Source organism: Cavia porcellus, unplaced genomic scaffold (assembly GCF_034190915.1).
Source record: "Cavia porcellus strain 051 isolate PalLab524CR breed Dunkin Hartley unplaced genomic scaffold, mCavPor4.1 scaffold_2, whole genome shotgun sequence".
In the NCBI taxonomy this organism is placed as follows: domain Eukaryota; kingdom Metazoa; phylum Chordata; class Mammalia; order Rodentia; family Caviidae; genus Cavia; species Cavia porcellus.
Genome location: NW_026947485.1, coordinates 21,611,315 through 21,639,177, shown reverse-complemented (window position 1 = coordinate 21,639,177; position 27,863 = coordinate 21,611,315). Strand labels below are relative to the sequence as shown.

Genomic DNA, 27,863 nt, shown 5'->3' with positions numbered 1-27,863 from the left:
ACAAAGCAGCTTGGTTCTGCTCAGGTATTCCCCCCCTCCCCACCCCCCTACCCCTCCACCCCCGCCCTCTCCCTCCCAAGGCACCAGCCCCACTATCACCAGCACCTCCCAAAGGACCTTCACTCTGCACTTCCTTGTTCCTTTAACTTCCTAGTTGGTGTAGGACTCAACTAAAGAAGGAATCATGAATAAAATTGTAAACTGAGTCACTCTTGGCCCTCCCCCAAGAAGGATCCTAGGAAGATGCCTCTTGCCTTCAAACTGCCCTGTCTAATTGAGAAGACGGCCCCCAGCACCAGACCAGTTCCAGAGCTGACAGGCAGTAAACAGCAGAAGGGTCACACAGAGGCTTCACAGAGGAAGGAACCCAGAGCTGGGTCTTGAAGGAGAAGTGAACAGAGCACTGCAGGCAGGGAGAGAGGGGCACTATCTACAACTACAACTACAATCACACGCAGCCACCTTATCTTTGATAAAAGGGCCAAATACATTCACTGGAAGAAAGATTAGCCTCTTCAATAAACGGTGCTGAAAAAATTGGCTCTCCATATGCCAAAAACTAAAACTAGACCCATGCCTATCACCATGTACTAAAATAGAGTCTAAATGGAATCAAAGATCTAAATATTAAAACAGAAACACTAAATCTGTTGGAAGACAAATTGGGTAAAAATCTTGAAGACATAAGAGTAGGTAGAGAATTCATGAACAAGAATCAAACCACACGCAAAATACTTCACAGAATCAATAATTGGGATCACATCCTATTAAAGAGATTTTCATGTTAAAAGAAATCTCCAGCATATTGAAAAGAAAACCCACAAATTGGGAAAAAATCTTAGTGCACTGTCCCTCAGACAAAGGGCTTCTGTCTAGAATATATAAAGAATTTTAAAAACTCAGATCGCCAAAATTCAAAACCCAGTCCAAAAATGGGCATGTGAGATGAACACATCTTACTCCAGAAAGAATGGCCAGGATAAAGAAAACTACCAACAACAAATGCTGGAGAGAAAAAAGAACTCTTCTGCACTGCTGGTGGGAGTGTAGACTGGTACAACCACTGTCTGGAGATTCTTCAAAAAGCCTGCATTAGAAGTCCCATTAGGCTCAGCTATTCCACTTCTTGGGCATATTCCCAGAAGAACTGAAAACATGTGCACAGTGATATATGTGCACCCATGTTTATAGCAGCACAATTTGTAATAGCCAGATCTTGGAAACCTAAGTGTCCATCAACTCAGGAATGGATTTTTAAAAATGTGGTATTTTTAAATGGAGTACTACTCTGCTATAAAGAATGATACATTGAGATATTTATAAGTAAATATATAATGATACCATACTCATAAGTGAAATAAATAAAACTCACTTGTGTAAATACCATATAGTCTCCCTAGTGTAAGAAATAGTAAGAGTACATAAGATACAAAAAACTCAATAAATACAGTGCAAGGATAAGAATCTGCTTAAAGGGGGAAAAATAATATCTCAGGGAAAATGAGGAAAAAGAAAAAGGAAGAGAAATGAAAAAATGTCTAGAATTATACAATCACACTTAGGATAGCTAAGACGATTGTGCTACAAATTCCATACATTCTTGGAACAAAATAGTTAAGACTCATAGGATTGGAACAAATGTGCGTATTATTGTATGGTGATCTGAGGAACCCTTGAAGATCATTATGTAAAATAACAACCCGTCATGCTCATACCACCTCGTCATGATGCGAAACCCAGTAATACTATTATTCTTTGTTCAGAGTGGCTTTAGTCTGTTTTGTATTATTTAATTTAACATACATGAAGGTATGGACAGCTAGAGAATGAGAGAGACGATGGCAGCCATTCTTGACTTTCCCTATTGTCTGGTCTTAAAGATCTAAAATCCTTCATTGACCTGTTCTGATCAGTTTAATACTGTTTTGTTTTGTATCAATTCATTGTATGTGACGATACAACAACTATTTGGAAGAAAACAAAGTCAATATAATAGACAGTGAAGATCTCCCGTTGTGTTGCTTTGAAATCTGTGTCTCTTACATTGTTTTCTTATGATCTGTTTTCTTTTGTTTTGTTATGTTTAATTTTACCCTCTTTAAAATAAAATAGTTTTTAAAAAAAGGTAACTACCCACATACAAGCCATTATGATTATATTTTTTCCCACAGATAGTTCTGATTCCATAGAGAATGAAATTGTTAGGGCAATTCCAACACCAAGGAAAACCCCGAGTTCATCAAAAACAGTTTCCACCAGAACTACAACACTGATATAAAGAGATAGTTCTCTTGAAAGTTAAGGACATGTGGGAAAGGTTAATTATGCAATTATATCTGAAGAATAGACATCTACATTAAGAGCTCTATATAATCAAGTGCAAAACGTTAACATGATAAAATATTTACAACAATTTCACAGACTACCTCAGAGTTTCTCCATTCCTAGGAATTGATACAAGATTTTAAAACCAAACACAAACATAATAGTTAAGTCATGAGATTTTCATTTGGGAATTAACTTCAAAGCAATACTAATCAACAAGCTTAAGCATGAATTATAAAACTTATTGATTATAATTTGCAAAGGCAAGCACAGCAAAAGTCAAAACCATAGCTAGGGATTTAGCTCAGTGGCCTAAGCGCATGCCTGGCACTCACAAGGCCATGAATTCGATCCTAGGAACAAAAAAAAAAAAATCAAAACCATAGCACTTCCTTACGTAACCACAGAAACTCACACAATGTTGTAAATGTTTACAGTACAGACAAAAAAACCAAGACATCAAAGAAGGAAAGAGACAGATAAAATGTAATTATAAATGTTAGAAAATGCAAACATATGCTTTTGCTCATACAAGAAACTTTTGTGTTTTCTTAGACAATTGTGTTATTGTCTTACGAACAATAAAATTTAACAGTTTTTAACTTTCTAGTCCTGCAATAGTCAGTATATCATAAATGTGGAGACAGCTATGTAGTGAAATTTATAAAATGTACAGATAAGTAGGCAAAAAACTATAGGAAGCAGAACAGTTTGCAGTTATTTAATGGTAAATGCAGAATATAATGTATTCCCTTCAGGTTTATACAGTATTGCAATACAAATATAAGTGGTACCCCACACATATACACACAGTTATGGAACTCCGAAGAGTAAACTCTAAACATTACAAAAGACTTAAAAACTCAATAAATGTTCTATGTAACGCTATTTTAAAAAGGCTGTCCACATACATTTTGCAGAGAACCAACACCTTGTTCATGAAGCTTCAGAAAATATATAGCCTGGCATTATTCTATAATTGTATTCATGCACATATCAGTGTAAAATATCTACTTGTCAACCATCGTATATTTGGTTTAAATTTTTGACATAACATTTAAAACTGTGAAAGTATTTAAAAACATGACCCCAATATGGAATAAAAAACAATCAAAGAAATATGAATATTAAGTTGAAAATATCTGTTCCTCAGGATATATGCAATTATAATTTCAGATAAATTTATATGATTTATACAGAAATTGATGAATGAATAAAATGTCTTCTCAAGTTTATGTTCCAACTTAAATATCAGATTGAAAAATTTAGACTTACAAGGAACAAAATAACCACTTAAAGTAGAAGTTAGAGTAGAAAAATCCTTAAACAATACGTAATAAATTTAACATGCAATGTTTCTCATACACGATCAAATTCTGTTAAACTTTAACGGACTAGTTTATGTCATTATTTTGCAACTCTTTTAGACTACTATTTGAAATGGGTAATTGGCAAAGAGCTTGAAAATGTTACATTATGCAGAGTTGATGCATGACTTGACCTGTATTTCATTATAAAGCCAAGTGACCACACTCCTCTGGAGTAGCCATAACCTACTGGATTTGTCCTTTGACTCTATCTCATTTAACATTCACTTTTTGGCAACATACTTGTAAACAAACTGAAGAAAAAACACCCTCTTGGACATTATGATATTCGTTGGTAGCTTTGTCCTGGTTTTAGTTTCCTACTTAATGACTAAATGGCACCACAGAGGGTAATGCACTGAGTCAAAGTGGTGAATCATTAAGAGTTTGTAAATTTTAAAAACAGGGGCAGGTCTTCTGGGTCCCATATGCTTCTAGAAAACCCAGTGTTGTGTTGTATTAATTGAACCTTGAAGCTTTTATTAGCTCTCTTTTAAAATGCTTGCAGTGAAGCTTTTATTAATGTTTGCCCTTAAATTGTTTCTACACTTAGCATTTCCATAACATAACAATTTATATTTCAAAGAACTTTTTGATCATTAGTTAATCCTATCCTACATCTCTATAAAGGAACTCAGCTATTTAGCAAAAGAGAGACATGAAGGAAAATCCCTTAACTAATTTTTTCTCAAGATTTGGCAACAGAAAAAATTTGAATAGACTATTAGAAAAATAAATAAAATATAAAATTTCATTCCAAAAGTTTAGGTTATATAAATAGCCTGGCTCTCTCACTTTATACAGTGTGACAGTTGTGATCAGTGTTTTCACAAGGATAAAAAAAGGTAGAAATGAACTACTTTTACACAATGAGTTTTAGAAAGTAATGTTATAGGATGCTGAAACCCAGTTCTTGCACTTTACCTTACAAAATTACCTACAAATACAGGGCCACAGCACTGTTCAATTCTAGGAGATATAATGTATGCTGCATTCTATGTTTGGAAAATTTTGTGAGTGTATTATCAATAAAATTATAACATGAATATTAGCTTTATCAAAACTAGAACTCATGCTGAAATCATTTTAGGGCCGACATAGCCCTAAAATTACTTATTCTTATAGGTATCTAGCCTCAAATCATATGTTCTAAACTTTTGGAATCACACTAAAAATCTCCTCTGCATTAAAATAGATTCAAATTTCTTTTGGAGGAAAAAAGAATTTACTCTATCTGTAGAACTCTCTTTGGTTTACTTCCCCCATAAAACTGGGATTCCCCAGGTAGAGAATAGCTATAAACCCCCTGGAACTTTCCCCTACATATGATTACCTCCCCGAGGTTTCAACAGCATTACCTCTATTATTTATTTGTTATCAGAAAGCAAATTAACTGAATTATATCTTAGCTCATAGGACAGAGACTTATATGATATACAATATAATACTGTCTTGTTTTCATAGTCTCAACTTGAGAATTATTGGTATTATTGGACAGGCTGAGTGCATTTCTGATGTTTTGAAGTTACAGTGAAGAGCTTGTGTCTAGCACCCAACTTAAACAGCCTCTATGTCTATACCATAAGACTCTTTAGGGGAGGAGTCTAGGAATTTGCATTTTTAACAAGCCCTCCGGTGACTTTTTATTACCTAATATATTCAGGAAAACACTAAGATGAGTCCAAAAATCTTTCCTTCTGAGATCTGGAAATCCTGACAAAAGATAAATAGCTAGAAACCCCTATACAGAAGTTAACTTCTGTTCCTATATTCATTAAAATAAGAAACTGAATGGCAAAAACTACTACTATGTCTGTCTCTCTCACTAAATAGTTTTGTCTGTAGAGTAGTAGTACTTAGTACTTTGTGACCCTACTGGGTAACATTCAGCCTGGCATTAAATAGACACCTCGTAACCTTGAAATGAATGAACAGTTCTCCTGCAATAGTAAGCTGACAATCACATCCAGACAGTCTTCCCTCCATTCAGACATCTCGATGCCCAAAATACCTCCCAATTATCTAATTTAGAACAATAGTGGGCAAGAAGATTAAAATAAAAATGACTTCTATATATAAAACTTAGCATTTCTGTTTGATGGAATACATGATCAAGGCAACCATCAATTGTACATGTCATCAACTGCATTTGAACATGGATGGAGGAAATATTTCTGAGCGTGATGTCAATGCACAGAGACAGCGCGAATTCACACTCTCCCAGAACTAATTTTCAAGACAAACATAAACAGTCTGTAACATTAACTATTAAAGAACTTCTGGAATTACTGGAGTGAATCTATTGTTCTTTCTGGTACATGATAACTACTGGGAGCAATTTATAGAACAAAAGCAAAATAAGTGGATAGTAACTGTGTAAAACCAATTTAATTTTCAAAAAGAAAGTGTGTAGAGAAAAACACTTTTTCTAGGTCAAATAATCAAACTACACCTCACCAGGAGGAAAAAAAAAAACTATATATGTTTATATATGGCATTGTAAAACACAGGCTAATAACAACATAAGAATTTTTATGTTTGTGCTAAGAACATTTTCCTTTAAAGAAAGTATATTTCAATACCCCTGATCACAGTTTATTACTTGCAATAAATAGAAGTGACCCCACACATGTGGTCCATTGACTTGACATTTCTCAATTTTAAATTTCATTCACGCATTCTTGAAAACTGAGACCATTGTAAAATGCTGCTCTTCACCAAACAGAATTATGTGCAAGAAAACAACTACTCAAGTAAATTTTAGTGACCCTAACGTCCAGTGAGTTTCACTCTGTAGTTATCGCATCGATCTTTCACCTTTTTTCCTGGTCTCCTCACTGACCAATTATCATGACTAGCAAGAACTTTCTTATTCAAATAGCAGCCACAAAGAACATTTTCATGTTATAAAATCAATATTCTATGGAGGCAGGAGATATACCAGGCTCTAATTATCAAACATTACCACAAGAAAAAATATTTGACCATGGTGGTTCTAAATTAAATGCTCTTTTTAAACATGTAATTTCAAAATAATAAATGTCCATAAAAATAAATACACAATATACATGCTCAAATTCTATCTCTCTATATAAAATCCAGATATTATTTTAAGTTCATCTCAAAGAGGATGATACTATACCAAAACTATAGTGAGTAACATGCTCACAGTAAGCACAGTAAGCACTTCCACAAGAGTCTGTGGTGGTGGCGGTGCAGACAGTGAAGATGCACGAGGTTACATCTGTGGTCTCAGGAGCAATAGCCTCATCACTGGGAAATTTACAAAAACCACAGTTTTCAGGCCTTAACTCAGATCTCTTAAATCAAAAACTAGGAAAGGGGCGTGTTTTAACGAACTGTCCAACTGATGTTAATGTAGGCTAAACTTTGAGAGGTACTAGGCTTCATAGGGACTCAGAGGTAGGAAGCCTAGGTAAACTCTACACCTGCTTAATCAGCTAACAAGATGCTAGTTATAAATCACAGCCATGACAAAAGACTGGGGACACCTTCACTACAGCCTTTGAATCAACAATTACAAATAGGTTTTCCTGATTTCCAATTCAGAATTTGACATGTAAGCTGATAGGCTGTTAGGAACGTGAGAAAAGGCTGATGAGAGTGGAACTGCAGAATTCATACGGGTGAAACACTCAAGAGAGTGAAAATCTTAGCAAAAGGCTTTCCTTTATGCGCTCTGGATATAATATTACATTGGCTTTGACCTAGAGGGTTGGATAACTCAAAGATAATCAATATGGTAAAGAATGTGTAGAAATAAATAGTGCTATAATGAGCCAAGTAGAAAATTCTTTTACAATTTGTCAGTAACTAGCATGGGATATCTGACCCTGCTCCATCATTTTCAATTCTTGGACTGTATTTGTTCCAAAGCTGTCACCCTATTCTTGGAGGAATGGGTTAACACTGTGTTGATGACAGCTCTCCACAAGCTACGGCTATCACCCTGGACTTGGAGGAAGCAAGTGCTGAGACTGTGATTAAATGCGGATATAGGAAACAGGAGTGGCAGCAAAGAAGGTCGGGGAGGAAAAACATCCTTCTCCTGTGTCAAAAAGATGAAGGGCAAGTCATTCCAGAAACTGACTTCCAAATGCACAATTTGAATGCATACATACACGTATTAGGTCAGAAAGATTAAGGGTGCAAATTAGATATCTGTACCATTTTTAATATTTATTAACTTTACCAAATTCAATCTGAATGTTACATTAGAAGCAGAAGAATCAAAGCCTAATGCTTACACAATACAAATGAAATTAGTTTCCTAGACAACAAACTGGGTTAATAGAGAAATAACTATCCAGTGCAAAATTGAAAATGTATTATTATATCAACTAACATTCATCAGGAAGAAATGCTCCTCCTTGATTTGAATTGCATATCTTGAAGCAACACAAAGAAACATTCTTTACCTAAAGTCTGTTACCATAGTATAAAGCAAGGAGACTGACCGGGCTGTACTGGTGAGCTCATTATGGGATTCAGAAGGATTGATGGATCAGGATGAAGATTCACCGCCTTTGTTCAGCTAGCAATGGAGGTCCAAGAGGGGCTGAAGAGGAGAAACCTAGAATACAGGAAGAATGCAATGTGTAAGATACAGACATGTCAAAAGAAGCATCAAAAGAAGCCCAGAGAACTGTCTTATGTCTCAACTCAGCCAAGGGTTCACCGTGGGTCCTTGAGTGAAGTCAATTTTTACATCTCTAAGTCGTTATCCACAAAGAAGCAAATGTCTTGCTTATAGCACAGGAATATTGTGAATGCTGAAATAAAATAATAGGTGTAGAAGAAATCTGTGAGAAAGCACTTTATATAATTACAATTAGTTTACCACTATTCCCTAGTTACAATAATTACTACAGAAGTTAAAAATCATCATTTGGATCTTTGGACACACACTTCACATTACATAGCATTTTAACTATCACTGCCAAAGTTTTACTTAGAGGTGGGACCTGCTGATTAAAAAAAAAATTTGAGGACCTAAAAATGTAATATTTGAGTCATAAACTCTTAAGTAAAACAGAAAGTTCCTGGTACAATTTTCATTTCTTAAGAGTCTTTTGCAATCTTGTTCCAGCTGTAAGTAATAATAGACATATTCTTTCTAGGAGTGGCACTAACAGGATGAACTCCTTGAGAGGAATTTAAGGGACTTTTCTGCTTTTAATTTGAATGCACTCCCACTTTTAGACACTTAGAGGAAAAGCAATTGAGGGACATTTCTCTAACAGTTTACTGGAATGTCAAATTTTAAAAAAAGAAGCAGCAGCAGCTTTTAGAGTTACAGTTAATGAGTTTCTTACTAAAATAGCATATCCCTATTGCACTATTTTTATAGACAGATGCTGTAACTCTGAGAATTGTGTATCTCTTTATCTTGAGAATCCAACATATTTATTGTGACTCGTTTTCCCATCAGTAATTCAGAAGTGTTATTACTATTTTTGTCCAAAAGTATAAAGCCAGATATAAATATATTTTTCATTGTACAACTATATAGTATTACTAAGAATATCTTTAAATTTCATATTTTCTCTAAATATAAATATGTTCTTTAGTTATTAAAACAACTCAGTGGAATCATCAGATCTAGCAGGTTATTCCTCATTCTACTGTCTGTAATAAGTACTATTAAGACTTAGTAACAATTAAAAACTACATTTTTATAAATCCCCTTCAAAAATTATACTGATGTGGGGCTGGGGATTTAGCTCAGTGGCATAAGCGCCTGCCTTGCAAACAGGCAGTCCTGAGTTCGATCCCTGGTACCGATAAAAACGAAAAAGACAAAAAAAAAAAAAAAATTATACTGATGTGCCTATTTTATCAGCATTATCTTAATTTCCTTGTCAACAGGAAAGCAACATCTCTAAAATAGATGAGAAATAAAGAACAGAAATCTTTTTCTATGTTTATATCATGAAATAGACATTCTAACATTGATACCTAACAAAAAAGATGTCAATATCAGGTTTATAACAATAACATTATTTGCATAGTTCTTTATAGTTACAGGGTATAAACACATTTTCTTTTTGTTTTGGATTTTTTTTTTTTTTTTTTTTGTGGTTTTGTTTTTGTTCTGTTTCCATTTCACAACACTGGGGAACCCAAGAGCTTTACACTGAGTTACATACCCAGCCCTTCTTCCCTTTCTGTCTGTCTTTCTTTTGTTTCTTTTTTTTGGGGGGGGGGGGGCTTGTTTGTTTTGGTCTGGGTTTTTTTTGAGACAGGCTCACACCAAATTGCTCAGTTACCCTAAACTCCCAGAGTTCTGGAATTTCAGGAGTGCATCATCATGCTTGACTAACAAGGCACATTTCATTATATCACATCTAATACTATTGTTACCGTATTAACAGATAACTCTAACTTCTCAGTACCCACCTCACCCTATAGATAAGAAAATTGGGCTTTTATCTTCTTAATAAAAAATGTAAAAAAGAAAAGAAATTTACTGGATTTGTATTTATAAATTTATCCTTTGGTATCAAGGACTGAACTCAGGATCTTTGTATTAAGCTACATCCCCCGCCTTTTTGTATCTTTTATTTTGAAACAGAATCTTGCTAAGTCACTAAGTTGCCATGACGGGCTACAACTTGTGATCCTTAAAACGCTTATACCATCTTTCTTGTCACTGTGTGAAGCAGTTCTGGAGGTCCTCCTTCATGAGCATGTTTACAATCATTACAAAGAAAATTCATAGCTATTTCTATGTGATAGGTATTAATTTCCACCTATTACACTTTTATCTCCAAAAAGCCACCTTAGGGCAAAGTAACCACTGCAATGACAGCTGTGCAACTGGAATCTGACCCCTGAAAGAGCACTCCTGAAATGTTCCAGGTGGGTCAATCTACTGTATAAATGTGTACAATGACATGTAGATGCTTCATAGCTGTGGACACTTCTCTCTCCTCATGGTACCAAATGAACAGTTTAGCAGTCTAATCCATACATTTATGACCAAAGCAGACACAGAATTTTACATGAATTAGGATCATGTTTAGCTGTTTGGAAAAGAAAGAGAAGTCAGTGGTCAACATCAATCAATGAGAATGAGCAATTTTTTCTCACGTCTTCCCATACTTTATCTAAATATTCAAATGCAGAGGAATAGATTTTTTAGAACAGAGAAAATTTTCCCTCCTACAATATTTGTCATTCTTATGATAAATGTGAATGAGAAAGAATATTGACTTTCCAGTAGATGGATGACAACAACAACAAGAAAAAGGCTTTGTAGTAGGTGGACAATCAAAAACAGAAGAATGCAGATTGTTTGTGAATACAAATTATCAGAGCATATAATAGAAATATCTCTGCTTTCATTTAATAGCTTCAATTAGTTTAAAAATGAATTTGCTCATGCTGTGAAAATTTATACATGCACAATGAAGGAAATTTACACAAATGCAACAAAAACAAAGCTGCTGCTACGAATTCTTTTGTTTCTTGAGATCCAGGAATGGTTATTCTGGTTCCTGACTACATTCTTTGAGCTACTTGGAGTCACAAGAGAAGACTAAGTCTTGGCTCCAAAAAGACCTATCTCTAATTACAAGATGATCAACTGTCAGCAAGTTAGTTACTGCCACAAAATCCTGGGTTATAGCACAGGCAACATCATCTTACAATGTTTAGCTTACCCCTAAAACCAGGAAGAGAGTAATACATTACACAGACCAGCTCAAGTAACTCACATTAACACCATGGGGAACCTTCCACGGGCTTTCTAACCATCCTACCGCACAGCCTATTCAATAGTAACCACACTGCAAGCCAGCAGAACTTTATAGGTCAGGAAGAATTTGCATGGAAAGTATCTCCTCTGGTCTTCACAACAGCCCTTTAGAGTAAATTTAATAAACCGTTATTTTTCCCATTTCACACATGAGGAAAATGAGAGTTTAGAGAGTTTCAAAGATTTGTTCATAGACACGTGGTTGGGAAATGGGAGCGCTTGTCTTCCAATCCTTTGCCAGTGCTCTCTGTTGCATAACAAGAAACAAGAGGCCACGGGAGCATGGTGTTTGACCATGGAGACCCTGCCTACTTAGTTGTCACAGTTTCAGGAGTTGTTCACTGAGTTATGGGTCTTCCTTACTAAAGAGTCTGTCGAGCCATTTCACAGACTGACCTCAGTCACAAAAGACGAATTGAAAAATATCTCTAAGTAATCTCATAGCGAAAGCTTTCAGAATTGACTAGACTCCAGAGGCCTTCAGTACCATAATATTCCTTTGAGTTTTTAAACTGAGATTCCTATTATTCTTTCTTTCTTTCTTTCTTTGTTCCCTTCTTTCTTACTCTTTCAGTAAATCTGTATTATTTTGGACATTGCGGCACTAAGGAAGCAGAATGTTCTTATAGTTGATGCAACTAACAAAAATCTGATCTATGTGTCTCTAATATATCTTTTCCAGACTTAAGGCAAGTTGTAATGCACAGATCTGCCTGGGTCATTCTCCCATTAACTGTAATCCTTAACAAATAGTGCCATTAGCTCTGATTCCTCAATACATTGGGCTTCCTAAGCTCACTCAATAAACTACATTGACCCTACAGGTGGTTTATTGGTGGGATAAGCTCAATGTGCCAGTGCACTCAGTATCAGGAGATGCATGAGACCCACAGTCTTACACTTCAGAATCTGAAATTCTGCCAACATTTCACCTTTGGAGAAAAAGCACTAGAAAATTCTACAAACAACCTATTCAATTCAACAGCTCTTACTGAATATATACAAGACACTCTTTTAACCACTATGGAAACCTGAGATTCCTTTCATTTCTGTTTATTTCATTTTCCAAAAAAAATCATCAAAGCTAGAACATCAACCTCTTAAAAACCTTTCATATCTGAGCCCCCTCTCTATTCCAGCTCAAAAAACTTGTTTTTCTTGATTTAGTCTTTTATCTGGTATCCCTGCTTTCAAGAAACAAAGGAATGAGAGAACACAATTTGGTGGCACACAGACTCCGTACTGGCATTCTGAGAGCTTCATAATCATCTTTGTCTCCACTCTCTTCTCCTCCTTTCCTTCTTTTCCTTACACATAACCCATGTGTTTCAGGGAATCTGTCATTATTCAGCACAGTGCTCAGCACTTTACCTAGCACTGAAGCACAGGCACTGGAGATCAGAATTCCTATGTGTGTGTGCACTGGCGTGGCTGCCCTACAGCACGCGAGCAGTGAGTCCCGGTCACTCCGGCATAATGACATCCACTCACAGTCCCATGCTTCTGCATCTCTGTCTGCAGAGGACACTATTATCATGCAGAAAGCTACACCTCAGCAGCCCTGAACACAGGTGACTGGCATTACCTGAAGAGCAAAGAAGACATGGCTTTCTTTTTCCTTTCTTTTCTTTCTTAATCATTAGCTATAGATAAGATTCACAAAACCTTGTAGTTTCAGACTTTAGCTCAAGATAATGTAACATCCTCTGAGCATGCTGATAAGATCCAGGGCCCATATAAAGTCCAGACAATAGGTAAGGGGTCAGAAAAAACGCAAGGTCTCAAAAATTAAACAGAGTCATCTACCTCAGGATTAAACAGGTACCTACTTCTCTCCAAAGCAGGTAAACACAGCCCATTTTATCTATAAAAGAACAATGATCTGGGGAAAAGAAAGAGATTCTTTGAAAGGTACAGTTAATCATAAATGTAACCTAGGACCTCATTCAGTGAAACTGACACTTTGGTACTTGCCTGCCTTCATGCTTCAAGGTATATTCTCTCTCATTCTCTAGTAATTGATCATTTTGTAATAAACTCCATCCGTCCTCTACATGATGGCCTACATGTCTTGTCTGCAATCTTTCATCAAAGACACAAAGCATCAAAGAATCAAGAAGTGCTGTCAATTCCTTGCAGTGCTAGGACCTCACCATATTAGGATCCAACTAACCTTTTCTCTACCTCCTACCTTGAGTTCTTCAAACCCATGTTTACTAAAAATTCTTAATCAGTCACTCCAAGCAAAAGTTCAGCTTTCTCATTTATAGTCCTTCTATGTCTTGCACCATATCCATAGTTACACCCCTTACAGTAAGCAAAATCACCTCTGATGTAAATGGAACACTGCGACACACCCTAGGACTATGTTCTTCAGTTCAGATTGAACAATATTCATCCCTAAAACCCCCACAACCCAGCACAGTGCCTGGCACATAGCTAGTGCATGGTAAATCCTTGATGAATGGGTAAACAGAATAAGTAAACAGAATAAACTGAAGATACCTATCAGCACTTTACTTTGGGGAAAATAATTTATCTAACTTGTTAGTAAAGAATTGTGAAGTCTTTTGAACACAGTCCTTTGATTTGATTGAATAAAGAAAAGTATCCACAGTTTGGGCCACTTTCTCTAAAGAATAGAGGACCCACATGGGTAGGTGCCTCTGTGGAACAGGGGAAATAATAAGATATCCCTCAAAATTGCCTGCAAATCATGGTATCCAAGCTAAAGAGATTTCATGGGCTTTCAATTGAAGTGATTTCTCTGAACACCAGAAAGGTACAGCCTCTTAATCTTTTCATTAACCTCAGTTTTTCTCTCCCCAAGGAAATTCATCTTTCAGACAAGTTCTACAAGCTTAAGTTTGCATCAAAATAATTGAACCACTATTCATCAAGACATAAAAGAGCAAACTACAAAGTTTTGTTCCCATCAATGTTTGGAGCAGAAACAGGACCAAACTTGCAATGGTCATGATATTCCTGACAATACCTATGCTGTCATAAGGAATAGGGTCCTGGGGCCCTGCGGGCCCTGAGGGCTGGGAAAGCTGTGGACTCATAAAAGATACACCAAAGATGCACTCTACAGTTTAACCCTCCTGCATGCCACAACATATGCCTAGTGCTCCCAATCTTGAACACGCTGGAAAAGACCAGCGTGAATAAATTCATGTGAATAAATTCATTCCAGTTCATTCTACCTTTGGGGAGTTACCCATGTAAGATCATTGGTTCTAGTCCCCCACTTATACAGCCAAAGATTGCTGACTTCATCCTTGGAGCATAGCTCACCCAGAGGGTCGCACACCTCACATACACTCTCTGTGCTTACATTTTAAAAGCAAATAATAAGCTCCTTTCTAAGACTTTTAGGAGAAAAATTTAAGCACAGACTACATTGTAGGGTGTAATATAGAGCAGGGAATGCAGCTTGGGAGGTTAGTTATGCATATATTTTGCATATTTAAAATACGATTCAGTAGTCTATACTATAAATATAACTCAATGGTAACAGCTAAAAATACATAACATAATCAGGAATGGTCTGCTGGATATTTTGTTTCATAAAAAGAAATCCTGCCAACTTCAGTACCTGCACTAATAAAAATAGTAAGCCTTGGTTTTTAAAACACTGGGCTTAACCCCAGAGTATCCAATACCTAAATTATATCCCAAACCACTTCTAGGTAATAAAGGTAATTTTATCAAAAAGCTTGTCACTTAATTTTTTTATTATCTTTGATAGTCTGTATCTACAACTTCCTTCCTTGGACAACAGGGAGTCACAGTCACCATTATTACCAATTTGAGTTTAAAAGGAGTCTCGCAATGCCCAGAAACTGCAGGATATACTGTACAAGGATTCTATTCATTCATGGCAAAGCGGTTATTTTAAAAAAAATGCTTTGTCTACCTGTAAATACACATGGGACAGAAGTCCAAAATAGAATTGTGAAAGGAAGTAATAGTGGAAGTGAAGGAACTTGTAACAGGCAACCTCTGATACCTGTGCAGCAGGAGGGCTTTGTAACTCACACACTGTAACCTTCCCTGCAGAAAACGGCCCGATCAAGCTTGCTTAAAAGAACCTGGCTTCCCTGGTCTACTGACTACCTCACCAGTATGAAGGCACAGGTTATGATCAGCAAGCCAAATACAAAAGACCTTTATCCATCATTGTAATTTAGAATGACACGGTTCTCTTTTTCAAGCTCCAATATTGTGTACGTTTAAAAAATGTTCTGAGATTTCTTTAATGCTGCAGCCTATCTCTTGAAGCTCCAACAATGCCTACATACAGCAAAGTGGAGCCCTGGAAAATGGCTCACTAGCTGGGTGGTCTGGAAGTCAATTAACCTCCCTGAGCCTCAGTTGCTTAAAGATGACTTACTTAACTTACCAAGTCATTCTGTGGCATAAAGGAAATAATGGGAAGCAATTGGTAAGGAGAAAGTCCTTTAAAAAATTATTGGCCACTATTTTCGTTATTACAGGAGAACTCGTGTTTTATTTCAGGCCAAACCCCATCCCAAGAGAAAACAGTGACACACTGCCTCTGACAGTGGGACAGAGTCCTGCAGCACAGCTAGGAATTTTTTTCACTCCACTAGGATTACAAAAGGATCTAATTACCTAAGCTGCTTCCTGGCTTTATTTTAGAAGGCCAGTGTGTACTCTAAGGAAATTTATTGTGCTAGCCTTTGCTTGTGAATATACCATGCTTACTTTAATCTTCCACTGATGACACTTGCATTTACAAAATTACTTGGCTGCTGATGGAAAACATTCATATACAAAAAAACAATCACCCAGTATGTTAGTAACTACCATTTTGTAGAAATTGGAAAAGCAACAGGACAATCTATTCCCCCATATGATACAGATCCTTCTATAAGTTCTCTGTTGTTTTAACCTACCTCGGGGATTTCAGTGGGCCCTGTTATGGTCTGCATCATGCAGGCATCGGTGGAGCTCTTTCAGAAGTAGCTGAATCTAGAGTGTGATGCCAGGATTGATTCACGGTGCCAAGGGCACTAGGATTAAGGGTGTGAGTACAACCCAACCTAAGTAGTCTAGGTAAGGTAAAAGGCACACTGTTAGGTCCTTTGCTGCTTTGCTACCTTCTGTGTGCCATGAACTGTTCTCCTCTGTGATGTCTGTCTGCTGTGCCACCTTGCCTTGGATCCAGTTGATTATGGACTGAACTTTCTACAAACTGTGAGCCAAATAAACCTTTCCTCCTATAACTTGTGAGTGCCAGGTATTTTGTCTCAGCAACGGAGAAAAGTAACTCAGATACACTCTTACATTAACAAAATACATTAATATGTAACAAGTGAATTATCTACCAGAAATGTTGATTTTTTTGAACTTCACCCTACCAATCAGTGCTGACTTTTTTCTATCTTGTACAAACTCATATTTATGTTTAAATTAAGAACAACCCAGGATCATGTGATATAATTTTGTGGGCTATTTTTATAACAGGGGCAACATTTTAGCTGGGCTGGAACCTAACATGTACTACTGAGTGCTTGTGATGGATGCTCAGCAGAGCTTAAGGGGCAAATGCTTGCCCCACAGATTTTATACCAGGGATTTCTCACCATGTGGACCAAGAATCCCTCTGAAAATGCAGAATCAGAGACCTCTTGAATCAGAATTTCTGGGTTGGGGCTCCAAACAAGTTTCCATTGGGACTCCAACTGAGTTTAAGTATAAAAACCCTTGGAGAAATAGCCATACATATTAACATTTAAGAAACAGAATTAAAAATGACTTTACTACTCTGACATTCATTTTCCTCGCTAGTAATTTGCTGGATTGAAGGGCTACATGCAGAATAGGTACAGATGAATGGTAATATATTTAAGATACTCATCATAATGCTCAATAAATACAAGATATCATTATGACAGTCAGGGCCTCTGTCTCATTATGATAGTCAGTTACCCCAGATCTATGAAATACTACAGCCTTGATAGCTATTATTTCCTAAAAGAAATAAGATACCACCCAGGCTATTGGAATTTGGACATGAGAATTTTCATTATGATTGAGATGGCAAGGGACTGTAACATGGAAAAACTATCATGCAGATCTGAGACACTAATTAATGTCTACTCAAACATGAATGGTTGGCGAAAATGTCCTCTTTCCCAAAAATTCCCTATATAACACTCTCAATGAGTATATATAACTCTCTCAATGAGTAATTAATTTCAACACACAATTTAAAAATCACCTGGCCATGCATTACAACTCTTTTGTGATTAAATTATCTATTTCTGCATTCCCCATATCTAAAATAACTTTAAGGTCAAAATTATCTTCAAAAAATATCATAATTTCTATGCTACTAAAAGAACAGCTGATTGTTGATTGTTTTATGTAGCACAATCCATTCCCAATAAGAAGGAACAATTTTATACAGGCTGCTTCTCAATCAGCCTCATTTATTTATATGCAAAATGATAGTGTTGACCTCCTGCCAGTAGGGGGAACTCTCTGGGTGTGCTATCGACGACAACTTTTGCCATCCCTCAGCAGAGCTATGTGAAAGATGTCTACTTGAGGGTCAAGGAGGCTGCAAAGACAAGTTCATCTGCTCCAGAAAGCTAACTGGCCCATGAAAGCATTAAGCCTCTTGATGATCCCATTAGCGAAATAGGCTAATAAATTAAGCTAATTCACTCACAGCCACTCCTATTAAAGCTCATTATTTCTGTGAAGAATCAAGCGCAACTACAGATCCTTTTCAACAAATGGAGAAGAGCTCCAAATTATAACTGCAAAACCAAAATAATAATAGTCAATGATTAAATATACAGCGTTAGAACTCAAAATCAGCACTCGATCCAAGGGACAGTTATTCCCACTGAGTGTAAAAGTCTGGTTTGAAACTGAGTATCTGCATAAAACAAGGATGCTAAAACAATTATTATTGCAGGCAACTTCTATTAATGTCACATAGGGGAAGAAATGCAGCTTTTGCTTTCATATCCCCGTTCTGCAGGAAAAAATTATGCATATATATATGCATATATTAAAATAGCCTGAGACAGATCAACACATATAAATAGCTCAATGCAACATCTGTAGCAGTCCTTCAGAGTATATTAAAGTCCTTGATGTTTATCAAGTTGGTAAACCGTATCAATTCCTAGTTATTTAAATTGCCAGTTGCCAGGCAACTGCATCTTTGTCAACTGTCACTCACTCTAAAGTTCCTCTGCAACACACCCTCAAGAAAAAGAAAATAGTGAAAAAAATCTTAATATACTTTTCTGGGGCAAAAGCAATGCACTTAATTTTAGCCCTGAGCCCAGAGTGTCTGTTAATTGACTGACACTGGGAAAATAAAATATGCTAATTATTTGGAGGAGGGGCAGGACAGATGATCCCGTGTGTGATGGGGATGAATACAGGTTATTGGACTTTACTAACTGAAGTTTCCTTTCCGGTTCCTGCTCCACACAAGAGGCATGTTTGTGACAGAAGCTTTCCAAAAGAAAATATGACACTCTAGAGAAACTAGACAATTCTTGACAACACATTATTCTTATAATCCTGCTCTCATCACTGAAGGATGGCTAAGAGATCACAGTAATGAACGTCTTGATTCTGATGTTGCCCTTTTCTCAGGACATTAAGAAGCAAAGTGATTTGTTACCTTCTCAGGAAAACCTCTAGCCCTTTCAGCATCTATTTTTACGGATATATCCATTATTTCACTCAATCCAACACAATTAATCCATCAGTAGTATAAAATTTCTTCTCAAGGTAAAGCAGGTTCCTAAGGCAACAAGGTACAGAGTGCAATGTGGATATGAGTCACTGTGCCAAAACAAGGACTTTCAGAATTGCCACGCCCTGTCTCTCTGGGCATCAGTTTCAGACCAGATCATTTAGAAAGTTCTTCTGGCAATAACATTTCAGAAACCCATCAATATTTAAATGATACAGCTCTCAGTTGCAGCCTCTGTAAAACTTAGTCCAGCTAATCAGACATTTTTTTTAATATGGCAACATTCTGACAGAGACAGACAGAAAAGAAATTAGTAACAAAAAATTCTGCCCAGTTATATAAACATTTAAAGGAAAAAGGGATAATTTTATGATTTCAAGTTACAAATAACTGAATATGTCAACTTGGAAATTAAAAGGTTTATGCAATGACAGAAACCCTTGCACAAAGGTAAACCAGACTGGAGAAAAATACTGCAAATAACCAACAAAGAATTAACAACAGATTATTTAAGTAATACTTCTATATAAGTAAAAAAACAAAACATCAACAATTTTAAATAGAAAGGGGAAAAATCCACAATGAACAGAAAATTCTGCAGCCAGTAACTATATGATAAGCTGCTCAGTGAACCATGTCACACCCATCAGACTGGATAACATTTTAGTCTCATAATGCTATGTTGGCAAGGATATGGAACAACTGAAATTCTCATATACTTTCAGGGAGCGTGAGTATACAGACACCACTTAGAATAGCAAGTTAAAACTATGGAATCAAGTGGATGATGTATAATAGCCCATGGTAGGCAGAATAACGATCCCCTAAAGATGTTCATGACCAAGAATCTTTGAAAATGTTACCTTACATGGCTAGACATTAAGGTTGCAGATGGAAATCAAGTTGTTGATAATGACTTTAGAATCAGTAAACTGTTGTGGATTATTCAGACTGGCCCAGTACATTCACAGAGATTCTTAAAAGTGAGTAAGAATGGCACATGCCTGTAATCCAAGCACTCTGGGAGACTGAGGCACCTTCATTACAAGTTCAAGCCCAGCCCTGGCCAATTCAGCAACTTCGTGAGACTCTATCTGAAAATAAAAATAAATGGCTGAGGATATAGATCAGTACAAAGGCTGACGGTTCAGTTCCCAGTACAAATAAAATAAAATGACAGAGAAGCAGAAGAAAAGAGGTAGAGAAGCTGGTGAAGATGCCACTGAAGGGACTATGGAACAACAGAGATGCAGCATGGCTGCAGGAGGAAGCCAGGACTCGAGGCGCTCACACTCTCCAGAAGCCAGCAAGGGAAAGAAAGTGGATTCTCTCCTGGAGTCTCCAGAAGAAACACTCCTTGCCCACACCTTGATTTAACCCGGTGAGATCCATGTCAGGTTTCTCATCTATAGACCTCTCACGTGATAAATCTGTGTTGTTTTAAGGCAGCACGAAGGGAATAATTTCCCGCAGCAACTGTCGGAAACTATTAAAGTAACCAGGAAACCCTGAGTATTCTTAGGGAAATTCACCTTCAAGTGTCTTTAGGAGAAATCATAGCAAGGTACACAGACTATCTGGAACAGAAATTTTGGAAATGATCTGAATGTCCATCAATGGGAAAACAGATTTGAGAAAATACTAGTAATTTGTACAATATAATGCTAGAGTCACTCTTAGAAAGGGGCCAGAGCTTTATGTACAGCACAGATGAAACTCAATATTGATAGTAAATTAATGAAATAAACTAAAGAATGAGTTTTATAACGTGCTATGTAAAAGTGAACAAAATGATGTGCTGATATATATGGACAAATATTTTGCAGTTAAAAGAATAACAAGTGAAGAAGTATAAACACTGTATTCAGGACTGTAGCCAACTCTGGATAATGGATGAGCGAGCTGTACACCAAGCGCATCAAGAATATTTCCAAGCTTGTATTTCTTGAAAAAAGAAAAGTCCTGACCCAAATAAGAGAAAATGTAAGAATCTGACAAAGAGTACAAGGCAAAAAGATGAAAATTTATTACATTTATTAATTTTATATTTTACTTAAATTTTTCATAATAATAAAACAATATATGTTCAAATGGTGTATTTTCCATGTGCCCACTGGCACAGAGGCAAATTGGTTTTTCCAAGTTCACAGAAAATGATCTCACCCAAGGAAGTACCCCATTAATGTGCCAATTAAAAGACAAAAATACCCCAAAAAAGCAAACATCAATATTTAGCCCAACTTTTGTAACCTTTTAAAATGCACACACAAACAAGTAAATTTTTTATTTTTCCATTTATTTTAAGCAACTTCATCTGAAGCCTGCAGAGTCAAGAACGTTTACACACTGAGAGGATTTCCACGTGTCTCGAAGAGGCATAACCAGGTGTGAAGAGGTCCATTTGCAAGTGGGCATTTATGCACTGGACCGTAGTAAATATACTATCACCTTTCAGACAAAATGTAAGACAGTTCATTTAGAAATAACAGGGTTAAAATAAACTCAGCAGACACAGTAACATTCTACATATCCTTCCTTGTTAATCTCCCATCGATAAGAATTAATCAACCCATCAGCTAACAGACTTACAAAACAAAAAAAAACGTACTTTGTTTGTGATTTAATATTTTCCCTTGTCACTGGTGTACTATAAAACATATTGCAATTCTTATTTTTCTCTTTTTTAAAATGGTAATGTCTGCTTAAAACCTCCAGGGCATTATGAGAAGATTAGGAAATGTCTGTTCTGCTTCTTGGGAAAATGTTTAAAATGAAGGGATTTTCCACTTTGACTACTTTTCCTCTTCCTGAGCTGGAAATTTTTAACTCTCTCTCGAGGATGCATTAATAACTGAAATCACTGAAACTAAACTATTTTTGCTAAAAGAAAACACACAAAAATAACTTAACTCTAATGTATAACTTACATATATGATTTGGATAAAAGTAAATGTATTTTATTGCAACCTATTGTTATTTAAATGAGGCTTATTTAATCACTTTACAAGCCCAGGTCCCTTTCTTTTAAGCCTGAGAAACTAAGTTAATTGTATTTAGTTCCAGAGGCACACAATTTAGTATCCGTGCTGCCAAAATGTCAACCACAATGTAAATGACAATAATAGCAGCTATGAAGCAAAACGTATTCCTTTGTTGTTTTTCTGACCAAGCCAACCCAGAATTCACAATGACACCATAGCCAACAACTCTGAAAATTAAAAAAAAGACGACTTGCCATATTGCAGTCTTATGCTTAAAGTCAAATGTAAGCATACAATTCCAAGCGCCATGGACTAAGAACTATTACCTAAAAATACTGATGCAAGAAACAACCGAGACTGATACCAACTTATGATCAAAGTTTATCAGTGTAATTGATGTCCTATATTTATGCAGAGCACTAATGCAGTCAGAATTCCAGAACACTTAGGAGAGTTTTTCTTCTTCAAAAAGACCCTTTCCCCTGACAATGTTCTCTATTTCTTTTTTCTACAACCAATCAACATGAAGTTGCTTCCTGATACGTCAACATTCTTCTGTGTTTGTTATGTTCCCTTTCTCCAGAGAAATGCCATCTCTCTTTCCATCTACCACATCTGAAGGGTGCTCTGCTCTGGCATCTTCTCAGGGACCTTCCTTGGTTCATCCTAGAGCTAACACCCTAACCTCAGCACCTTTGAAATTAGGCAGGCTACCTCTCTCTCCTTTCCAGGAAATTCCACAGCACCCGTTCTATTGATAAATAAATGACAAAAATTCAGTTTATAGATATTCTCTATATAAAGTTAAATATACTCCTTTGCAACTTCTATTTAACATTTTACTTCAATCAGACTTCTGGGGTGATCTAGAATCCTCTTACTGTGCTATATAATAATCCAATTATTTAAGTGTTATCATGGTTCCTCTGCTCAATTAAATATCCCCTATTGATTTGTCCAAGGCTTTAATCCTAATACTCACATTTTTATCCACAAATATGCACAGCCCTCACTAACAACTGATGCTAACTTGGTAGATGTCTGGCATATGCATTTAACATAGCAGCACAACCCTAACTTATTCAATCAACTTTAATGAGTATGACTTCACCCAATCCCATCACATTGCTGTATTTATTGATTTAAATTATTTATCCCCATGTGAAATTCTCTTGCTTATTCACTGCTTCTTATCGAGTATGTGTCTCCTCCATGAAAATGCAAATTCCATGAAAACAAAGATGATGTCTTTCTAACTCAAGAGAGCCAGAAACCAATGCCTGGAATACGGCAGATAGTAGTCCATATATCCTAATGACTGTTCCAGAAACAAAAATCTACTTAAAATGCTTCTCCAGGATTTTCACCTGACATGAAATTCAGGATTGCTCACTGATGTATCTACAGTGCATAAGTATGGGCCACATTTTGTGGGAAGTGGTAAAAGAGTGTACCCAGCAAGGGTAACATGTTGAGTTCTAAAGGAGCAGAAAAATGCCATTTGAAATATGCACTTAAATGTACTATATTGCAAAGTCTTTCTACCTCAAGTTCTAGTTTGGGGTGGTGGGATTTCAAGAATGGTAGAAGAAAAGTACACAGAATAGCATATGTAACCATTGAGGAAGTAAGAAAAAGGACACTCCTGCAGAGGGACTGAAGTCAGAGCTGAGAAGATGGGAAGAAGAGAGTCTAGAAGTGAAGCCAGGTAATCATCAAGGCAGTTGAAGCCCTGAACAAATTTAAATATTATACATCATTTGGGTTAACATTTAGGGGAGAAAAATACGGTGCAAGTAGTAGAGAGGGTGTGACCAGAGGCCTGAAGATTGAGTCAGAAGTGCTTCGGGATTCCTAGAGATGAGTGGCACTTAATTAGGATAACAGCACTGGGGCTGGGTCATAAGGAATGCAGCACAGGGATATTCAAAGAGATCAGTTCAATCACACCACAGGATCCTAAGATGAGTAAAAGGGGAAATTCAAAATGTCCCCCAGGTTCTTGATTTGGGAGACCAGAAAGAGGTTCCAATTACAGAAATCAGGAATAAAGAATGAGGAACTGCATGCAGCTCAGAAGCTTCGCTTTCCATGAATTTAGGGAAGAAAACATTTCAAAAGGTTGAGAATTATCTCTCAGAATTGGTACTGAGGGTTATTTTATCCTATTATTTTACTTTAATTTCTAAATATTTAAAAATCAACACTATTCCTAATCAGTAAATGCTTTTATTTCCACAATTTTTCAATAACACTGGTTTAATTATTTATTTATATCACACTGATGAATCTGAAAGTCATTAAAATCAAAATCAGGTGTGGACACACTGGTACACACCTGTCATTTCAGCTACTCAGGAAGTTGAAACAGGAGGATAGCAAATTCAAGGCCCCTGGACAACTTAGCCAGAGCTCTTTGTTGTAAAAAGTGTGGGTGGTATAGCTCATATGTAGCTCAGTAGTAAAACTGTTGCCTAAGTGTGGTTCTGGGTGTGAAGACCCACCTGAGAATTGTTGCCAACGGCATAAAAGGAGAATCGGCAGGTAGGATGGCATGATGCTGATTTCCCAGGAGAAGCTTACGTGGGGCTGTTTTTCTGGATACTAACTCAGCTGTTCCCATGGTCAGAGGAGCTTGGGTCCTTGTTGTCACTGTCAGAAACGGCTGCTGTTTTGCAGGGGGTTCCATGTTTTGCTTTGTTTTGAGTGTAGCTTCTTGGTTCCAGTGCAAATCCCTCGGTTTTCTGGCACAGATCCTTTACCCTACTGTTGTAAACTGTCTAGCTTCTACCCCTGGCCCCCAGGCCTTTCCAGTATAGATCCTTGATCCGGACTTGAAAGAGACATTGCTGGGGGCTCTAGGCCCGTGGCTGGACTCATAGAGGGCATTGTCAAGGGATCTGCGACCTTGACGTGATTCTTTGGGTCTTTAGGACACTGGAAAGATCTCTCACACTCTTCTGTATTTGACTTTTTGAGTGCATATTATAAAATTATCATATAAATGTATGTGTCCTGTATTAAATCTCTTCCCTTGCAAACCCTGACTACAACAGTCACTTTCCCACAAAATACCCAATACCCACAACTTAAAGCAGAAGCTCATTTTGCCTCATGGTTTCAGAGAATTCATTCCATGGTTGGCTGCCTCCAAGGTAGAAATGGCGTGGTGGAAGGATGTGGCAGAGAAAAGATGCTCTACCCCAAAACAGCGAGGAAGCAGAGAAAGAGAAGGGAGGAGCAAGAGATGCGAATAACTGCCAGATCACATCCCCTCAACTGACCCACTTCCTCCAACCAGAACCACACCACACTCAGCCATGAATTCTCCAATGGATCGATTCATTGATGGCACAGTGACCCATGATCCAATAATCTTTCAAAATCTCCACTTCTGACTACATAAGACTTGGAGGTGGAGGGGAGTTGTAGTACTTTAGCTCTAAATCATAACATACAGTTATGGGTGACACACATACCAGGTAATCTAAATCAAGCTGAGTTTATTTTCATCTTCTAATGTGACCATCTATCGTATACCACAAAAGCTTTATGTAATGCCTCCTCTAAGGATGTCATGCTCAGCCACATTCTGCACAAAATTAACAAGTAATATATGTAAAATAAAAGATATATGCTCTATAAATTAGGTTATTTTTGCCAAATTACAGCAGCAATTCATTTAATTTGCCTACTTTAAAATTTTAACATGGTAATTTAAACAGACTCTGCCATCACCTTAATAATAAACAGAACATCTGATAAAATATGCCATCTTCCTTCACATACTGACCACAAGAATTACCCACACAGAACGGTCTCAAAAATATCTTAATCATTTGTGTAGAAAGGATTAATAAGTATTATATCCCCATTTTTTATTTCTTTGAGGAATTTTTTCAGTTTTTTGGAAATAACTATCAATAGTATTTTCTACAATATGCAAACGTGACAGACACTTCAGCAATATATTCAGCAACAGGTCTAAGTGCATGACATACCTCAGTTTACAACAGAAGGGTTACAAACAGTGTCATTGTGTCACTCACATTTGGGTGAGGATGGGTGGAGTTTTGAAGGTATCTCAACCAGGTTACTATATACAAAATCTAAGGAGACTCAAAACCTAGGGGACCCAAAAGTGGTGCTAAAAGACCCTGAGAGACTCAATATTCCTAACAATTAAACACAGGGCTGATACAATGGAGAACTGTTAGGGAAGAGGGGCCCTCAGCTTGGTGCAAGGTGTGCTGCTGTGGATTACTCCCACATTTGAGAGGAGAGAGAGAGGTAGGGTTAGAAGGTATGAACATGAAGCTGGACACTCTAGAGCTCCCTAGCTCTCTAAAAGGAGGGCTGATGAGTTCAACTCAATGGAAGGAAAAGTCTGCAATCCTATGGTGCAGCCACCAGTGATGAGGACAAGGGTGAGTTGGGAAGCCCTCAGCTGGGAGGTGAGCTGATCCCAGAAATGACAACACTGTTATGGCAAGCTGTCCCTTTTGGTAAGGACACAAGTCAGTTGGGGAATTAACAACAAAGTATGATGTGGTGGTGATGACTGTATCCCAGTAACAACTACACAGGAAGCCATGGCAGTCTGTAAGACTCCAATACATTTAATACTCCAACACTCACTTTTTCAGTAAGCAGAAGAATCTCAGGGATAAGAATGAGAACTGCCAGTGGGGGTGTGAAGGATATGGATGCATCTCCCAGGGAATTACTCTCTTCTTCTTATGTTGGATGTCCTTATATTATAAGGTAGAGTTGCACTGGGCTTAATTAAGTTACTTCTTTGGCCCAATGAAGGAAATTTCTAATTCCTACTATAATATCTAAAATATGTTTAGAAGGAATGTGGAAGTCAAGGTTATGTTTACAGGTATGAGTTCTTCGTAGCCTCATCCATCTTCTCTAAGAGACAAAAGAGTAATTCACCTGCCCAGAGCAGGTGGAAGGATGGACTTCTTCACATAAGATTTTTTTATTTAGGACAAAACAAGTAACAAGCCAAACAGGAGTAGGATCAATTCAACTCAATAAGGATCCAAGAATTTATATGGGGAAATTATGCTTCCATAAACTGAAGAGGTGCTCCTGATCTCATCCAGTATTTGTTCCCTGTATCCCAAACATTGCTCACCTCTCAGACATGTAAAGGGTGTAAAGCAAAGATTTCAGTTAACACCTTAGAGCAGGATGGAGTCTGGCTGTTTCACCTTGATAAACATGAAAGGGTACAAGCAACTGAGAAAGAGGATTATATGGAAATGGAAAGTGGTTAAAAGAAAAATGAGCCCCCCATTTTCACCCCATGCTCTCACTACTCTGAGAGCCCTTTAGACATTCCACCAGAAGTACAAATGAGCCTCAAGTGTCCCAGCAGTATAAGGTCATACATAATGAACTAGGCTGTCTTGGTATCTAATATAAGTACCCTAGCATCATGAAAACTTGCCTTCTTTTCAGAGCTGTTTGGCTTTCTCTGGACTTAACATTTTATTCTGAATACCAAAGTTTTAAAGTATTTACTATGCAAAATTTCCTGCACAAGCAGCAGCTCAGGAAGCAGAACCCTGCCTGGAGGCGCTGATGGGTTTTCAGACTCTCTATACCTGGGATCAAAGGGAGGATTTTCAGATAATTTTAAACCC

The 27,863-nt window shown here is 37.0% G+C and overlaps 1 protein-coding gene across 17 annotated transcripts in view; it reads right to left on the bottom strand.

Annotated features, from left to right (window-relative positions):
* Hdac9 (histone deacetylase 9) overlaps window positions 1–27,863 on the bottom strand; it is an 849,535-nt gene that overhangs the window by 769,903 nt on the left and 51,769 nt on the right. For all 17 annotated transcript variants that reach the window (XM_063233991.1, XM_063234068.1, XM_063234058.1 and 14 more), the window contains one exon: window positions 8,171–8,286. In XM_063233991.1, the coding sequence (XP_063090061.1) occupies window positions 8,171–8,192 (22 nt within the window). In that variant the 5' untranslated portion in view covers window positions 8,193–8,286. The remainder of the gene's footprint in view (window positions 1–8,170; window positions 8,287–27,863) is intronic.